Source organism: Hemiscyllium ocellatum, chromosome 16 (assembly GCF_020745735.1).
Source record: "Hemiscyllium ocellatum isolate sHemOce1 chromosome 16, sHemOce1.pat.X.cur, whole genome shotgun sequence".
NCBI classification, from domain to species: domain Eukaryota; kingdom Metazoa; phylum Chordata; class Chondrichthyes; order Orectolobiformes; family Hemiscylliidae; genus Hemiscyllium; species Hemiscyllium ocellatum.
Genome location: NC_083416.1, coordinates 2,695,376 through 2,702,147, shown reverse-complemented (window position 1 = coordinate 2,702,147; position 6,772 = coordinate 2,695,376). Strand labels below are relative to the sequence as shown.

Genomic DNA, 6,772 nt, shown 5'->3' with positions numbered 1-6,772 from the left:
TCGCTTAAAACAAATATTTGCCTTAGGAATTACCGACAACACTTTATCCAATTAATCCCCTCAGCCTCCTCAATGATTCTCACCCAACATCGCTCAAAACAATAGCCCTTCGGGAGAGTTTGCATATCACAGGGTGGGCGGGGTGGGGGTGACTGTATAAGAAGTTCCCCCCATCCCCTGCACACACACACACACACACGTTCAGACCAGAGCCGCCTCCTGCCTGCTGTGGCGATGCAGCCGATCTCCATGGAGCGAGCCCTTTCCCCGGCCGCCCTCACGGATTGCTGTATCTTTTACCCGGCTCCTTGCACCAAGTTCCGTGAGGCGGCTCCAGCCGGGAAGCGGGACTTCACGGTGGAGTTCCTACTCTCCAAGCCTCCCCCCGAGAGAGCAGCCTGCACTGAGCACAGCCTCCAGCCCTACCCCTGTGTCCCACTGCCGGCCTGCTGCCCTGCCCTCTGCCAGTCTCCAGGATACTACCCTGCACCCTGGCACAACTGTTTCGCCATGTACCGTGCAGGTAGGGGCTGAGTGTACCTTTCCCATTCGGGATGTGTGTGAGAGTGTCTGTCAGTGTGTCTGTGTGTGTCTGTGAGGGTGCTTATATCTGTCAGTAAGTCTGTACTTACTTATGTCTGAGTGAGTGTGTGCTGTGTACGTGTGTGTCTGTGAGGGTTGAGTGTGTCTATGTGTGTCTATGTACAGGGTATATCAGTGAGTATTGTGTTCTGTGAGTGTATGTCTTGAGTATGTGAGTGTGTGTATCTCAGTATTGAGTGTGTGTGTGTGTATGAGTGTGAGTCTGTGTGTGTTTGTGAGGTTGGGTATGTCTGAGGGAGTGTGTCTGTGAGTGAGTGTGTGCCTGTGAGAGTGGGTATGTCTGTCAGTGTGTGTCCGAGTGAGTGAGTATATTGGACTAAAGTCGCTGCTGATGGGACCATGTTGAATCTTTAATTTGATTACCGTTGAATCAAAAGTTTCTAGTGTTATACATTTTGTTCGGATACAAATCTATACTTCATGTCATTCCCATTCACTTGTTTTCTCTGTTTAAATTTCTCTCTCTCACACTCTCTCACTTTCCCTCCCAATCCACTTTACCCCACTCCCCAGTTTCCCAGGAATGAGCATTATTCCTGGCCTTGAATGATCAAACAATCCCAATCCAAGGCCAAGGAAGATTTCCTCCTGGTTTAATGTTTGACATTTTTACTGACATGTAGTTTCATGAGACCTGGGGATGCTAACATTTGATGGAAATGTCTAAAATTATGAAAGAAAGTTTCAGAGTGTGTATGAGCAAAGTTAGAAATCAAACAGGAAGTGGGGCTCTGGATATTCCAGAATGTGAGACATTTAGGGCAGTGAGCAGGATGTTGTACAATATATTGTCCTTCTTTGCTGGAGGGATGGAGTTTAAAAGCAGAGAGGTTATGCTGCAGTTTTGGTCTCCTTACTTGAGAAAGGATGTACTGGCACTGGAGGGGGTGCAGAGGGGGTTCACTGGATTGGTATGGGGTGACTGAGTAGACTGGGATTATGGTCATTGGAATTTAGCAGAATTGAGGAGGGATCTTATTGAAACATAAAATGATGAAGGGAAAGATAAGGTAGGAGCAGGGAGGTTGTTTCCACTCACGGGTGAAACTAGAACTAGGGGGCACAGCCTCAAAATAAGGGGGAGCAGGTTTCGGACTGAGTTGAGGAGGAACTTCTTCACCCAAAAGGTTGTGAATCTGTGGAATTCCCTGTCCAGGGAAGCAGTTGAGGCTTCCTCAGTAAATGTTTTTAAGGCAAAGATAGATTTTTGAACAGTAAGGAGATGAGGGTGGCACGGTGGCTCAATGGTTAGCATTGCTGCCTCATAGCACCGGGGTCTCACGTTCAATTCCAGCCTCGGGTGACTGTCTGTCTGTGTGGAGTTTGTACATTCTCCCCGTGTCTGCGTGGGTTTCCTCCGGGTGCTCCGGTTTCCTCCCACAATCCAAAGATGTGCAGGTCAGGTGAATTGATCATGCAAAATCCCATAGTATTAGGTACATTAGTCAGAGGGAAATGGGTCTGGGTGGATTACTCTTCGGAGGGTCAGTGTGGACTGGTTGGGCCGAAGAGCCTGTTTCCATACTGTAGGGAATCCGATCTAATCTAAGGGTTATGGTGAGAGGGCGGGTAAGTGGAGCTGAGTCCATGGAAATTGAATGGGGGAGCAGGCTCAATGGGCCATCTGCTCCTAGTTCCCATGTTCTTGTATTTAAGGTACTGGTTGTGTTCCAATGTCTCTGAGAATGAGTGTCATATCCGTGATGCTGACTTTATTGTAATTCTATGTTTTAGATTGGAGGTTCAGTCCAGCTCCCCTGGTATGCCCCAGCCCTGTCAGAGAGGTCAAGTTAAAACGCTACAGGGCTATCTTCACCCAAGAGCAGCTTGCAGTGTTGGAGAGGGAGTTCAAGAAAAACCGCTACATCGTCGGTCCTCAGAGGGTGACCTTAGCTGCTGCTGTGGGCCTTACAGTACTCCAGGTGAGAGTTGCGGAGAGTTCATATTGATGCTCTGAGAACCGGAATAATGGGCAACCACTCAAGTACAGAACAACCTCGGTTATCTGAACATCAATTATCCGAACAAGATCTCAAGGTCCCGTAAAAATGTTATCCATCATCTGAACAATCAGTTATCTGAACAAAATACTCCCCACCTGTTTCATTTGGATAATCAAGGTTGTTCTGAACATGCAATCTTTGTTGTTTAATTTGCTTTTCAACTCCTTTACATAATGCTTTTTACTGTAAAAGATAGGGAGATGGTGACACAGTGGTAATGGCACTGGAGAGTGATTCTGAGATCTAGGCTAATGGAACTTTAAATGCAGTTAATCAATCTGGAATTTATAGCTAATGTCCTTCAGAGAAGGAAATCTGCCATCCTTACCCAGTCTGGCCCACATGTAAATCCAGACCCCCAGCAATGTAGTTGACTCTTAAACTGCTCTATAAAATGGCCTAGCGAAATAATTAGTGAAGCCCAATTGGAGATTGGCCCTTAGTGATGCCTACATCCCATGAAGTAACAACGTACCATGAAATAAACAAATTAAAACATTTGTAATAGCTTATCTAAAATAAATAGATTCATCAAAAGCTGAGCATATGCTGCCTGAAGGGTTAATGCCCCTCACAAATTTATCCAAGCTATAATTTCTGGATTTAAACAGGTAGAAAACTTGGCAAAGTTGGCCTTGACCCAATATTGTTTTCTTCCAGGTGAAGGTTTGGTTTCAAAACAGGCGGATCAAGTGGAAGAGGGACACTGAGAAATGTCAAACTGGACGAGCGGTGTGTGAGGAAGGAGACGTGGAAGATTCTCAAGATGGACACTGACCTATTAACCACAGGAAAGGCGAGTGATCTCCCAGAGAGGGAAGTGAGATCCTCTGAGAACATCAGTCATTTGGGGATTTCCATTTGTTCAATTTCACGTTTTCTCAAATGAACTGTTATACTTCTGTACACAAAAGAAACTGAGACTTGTTAAACAAGATTGATCATCTTATGAATGTCTGGTTGGGTGTATGGAGCTCCGTTCTATGGAGATGTGGACTAACTTAATTATAAATCACGGTTGATCAGGATCCCTTGTTTGTTTGTGATTTGTGACTCCAGGTTTAAGTGATTCCCTTGTTCAGATTTGTAGATATTTTAATCATTTTTAAACATGTCATTATGATGCACCTCTGGAATAGGTGGGACTTGAACCCTGCCGTCTGTGTTCTTATTTGTGTTTGCACACCCTACAAGGTTGTAGTTATATTGACGTTTGAGATCATTGCATTCGAAGGTCTAGAAGACCAGCAATGCAAAGCTGAATGCAATGAGGAGGGTATGAACCCTTTGTGGTGGTCATTATAGGGTCTTGGTGCAATGTAATGAAAGGCAGAGATTGCAGTCAGTAAGGGTTAAGGCTTTCTATGAATGAGCTGGGAAGGGCATGGCAAGCAGTGCAGCAATGGATATTGGAGATGTGCTGGAATATCCTGAAGAAGTGGCTGGGGTAGAAGTCCCAAATTAGTCTTGTTCCTCTGACTCCTTAGATAGAATAATATTTCAGTCTCTAGAACCTCTTCCACAATTCATTAGGTAATGGTCTACCTCTACATCAATTGCTCACCTTTTCAAATATATTGATGCCTTTATTTAATCTTTCAATTTCTGTCTAATTACATTATTTCAGAAGCACAGTTTGTGCTGCATTTGATCCTTGACCCATCAGTCTTGCTGCTTTTGGCCTTTTCATGGTATTTTTATTCATTTTGAGTTAGATCTGACTAGAGAATAAATGACCAAATCATTGAGTCAGAAAATGCTGATTTAAATTTCTTATTTTGACAGAGGACAGAGAATCTGAATCAAGTCCTTAATGGAAGGTAACCTTGGTCTTTCTAGTCACATTAAATACTGAGGGTACTGGGCTAAATGAACCAAATGGCAAAATATTCCCCTGATCTTTGCAAAATCATAAAACTGGTGTAAAAAGGCAAGCAATATTACTGAGGGTGCTCCTGACTTCTTACATTCAATTCACATATTCCATTCTCATTAATATGACCGTCCCCTCTTGTTGTTCCATCTGCAAACTAAATAAGTAACCAACTCTCTTGCACTCTGGGAGCTGTAATTATCATTAACTGTGAGTCCAATTCCTTCTTAAGGGTAGTCCAAAAATAATTTTAATAATTAGCCATTTATGGTGCAATCAACAAAGCCCATAGCCAAACCTCTGGCACATATTGTCATCACAAACATTCACATTTTAATTTAGTTACTGTTTCCTTTGATTTATTTGCTATCTGGCTATTTACTGTTTTCATTTCTTTTAAAAATGGGGGCCATTTTTAACTGTTGTTATTTGGCTTGATGACCATTGCCCTCATGGTCAATGAAAAGAGATTTTGTTTTCTATACAAATAGGTATTTGACCGAACAACAAAGAAAAATCGAACATTATAGCATCGATCACTTTGTCCAGGGGAATAAATGCTGGTCCAACCAATTATACTCTCACCCCATGAATGAATATGTAATATATTTGTTTAAATTACCAGTTTTATTACAATAAATGCTATTTCTTCAATACAGTTGTTTCAGTATCATGTATCTGCACAATTGCTTCATTACGGAAACTGATCTAAAGATTAAAAAGTAAATTCTGCTGTCTTTTTGAAGGAGGAGACATTAAACTTCCTCTCAGCAGCAGATTGCATCCCTTGCTGAGTGCTAGCACTGTGTGTCATTAAAAAAAAGCTCTTGAGCTAGTTTACATCATTTAACATTCCCGATTATGCTTTTCATTTACTGAGCCTGTTTTATGAACATATGGTTTACTTACATGAAGTTTCAATAGCATTCGTGTTTTGTTTGACAGGAGGTACATATCCTTTGTTAATTGTGGGTGATATTTTAAATTTAGCTCTGTATACCAACATCCAAATCACAGAATCCCTATAATGTGGAAGCAGGCCATTCAGCTAATTAAGTCCAAAGAGCAACCCACCCAAACCCACAGTGCTATTCTGTAACCCTGCATTCCCCGTGGCTTACCCACCTAGTCTGAATATCCCTGGACACTATGGGCAATTTAGCATGGCCAATTCACCAAACCTGCACATCTTTGGACTGTGGGAGGAAACCGGAGCACCCGGAGGAAACTCACACAGTCACAGTGAGAACGTGTAAACTCCAGACAGTCGCCTGAGTGTGGAATTGGACCTGGGTCCCTGGTGCTGTGAGACGCCATTCAATCAAATCATTCATTGCCATGAAAAGCTCAATGTCCAAGAACTCACCCTTGGGGAACACCACTATTTATCATCCTCGAGGCTAACAATACAACCATTTAACCCATATGTGTTCGCTGTCCTTAAGGCATTTTGTTCAAATTCAAGGTGACACTGCCTTAGTTTTGTTAATCACCCTGTTACATCACTTCCTTAAAATCCATGTACACAACTCACATTGCCCTCCCATCAGCAATCTTTAGCACCTTCATTAGAAGATTAATTAGTATCAATTAGAATTTGCCCGTTACAAATTTATCTTGAATGCGTTTAACCTCACTGTGTCCCTGTTTAATTTTGACCCTGATTATTGCCTTTAAACTCTTTCTCACCACTGACGTTAAACTAATCAACATGGTGTCCCTTGGAATGTCTTTGTACATAAATCGACGTGTGAATAAGGGTGTCACATGTGACATTCTCCAGTCCTTTGGGACTTCCCTTGTAATATGGGAAAATTGGAAGTTTATGGAAGAGGGGACCTGATATGTCCACAAGTCAATGAATTAGAATAAAGTTTTATTGTCATGTACTTGAGTACAGGGAGACAAGTGAAAAATTTACAATGTCGCCATTTACGGCAAAATTTTAGGTGCAAGTTATCTAGGAACAAACTCTTAGGTAAAAAGTTAGAAGTTCAACATTACAGTCCTCAGTATAAAGTAGTAAGTAAGAAATAAAGTTAAAAGTTCCAAATTACAGTCCTTGCTTAGTCAGTTGCTCTATGCTTTCCCCAAGACGATCGATCTCTACCCCGCTGCTCGGGGCTTGATCTCTCCCCCTTTGCTGGGATCGATCTTAGAAATATGCCTTATGTATTTGATTGTTCAGCCTCAGGAAATGTTTTCACAGAATCAGACGGCCCAACTGCACAGGGCACCCTGCTGTGTGATCCTGGATTCTAATTTCACTAACTTTGCAAAGAAAGCAGCAGCC

General features: G+C 42.5%; 1 protein-coding gene across 1 annotated transcript; it reads left to right on the top strand.

Moving 5' to 3' along the window:
• The first annotated feature begins 213 nt into the window (after nt 1-213).
• LOC132823122 (homeobox protein notochord-like) lies at nt 214-3,597 on the top strand. The gene is made up of 3 exons (XM_060836666.1): nt 214-523; nt 2,338-2,525; nt 3,267-3,597. Exons 1-3 carry the CDS (start codon nt 235-237, stop codon nt 3,381-3,383), a joined length of 594 nt encoding a protein of 197 aa, XP_060692649.1. The 5' UTR covers nt 214-234; the 3' UTR covers nt 3,384-3,597.
• Nucleotides 3,598-6,772: the final 3,175 nt, after the last annotated feature.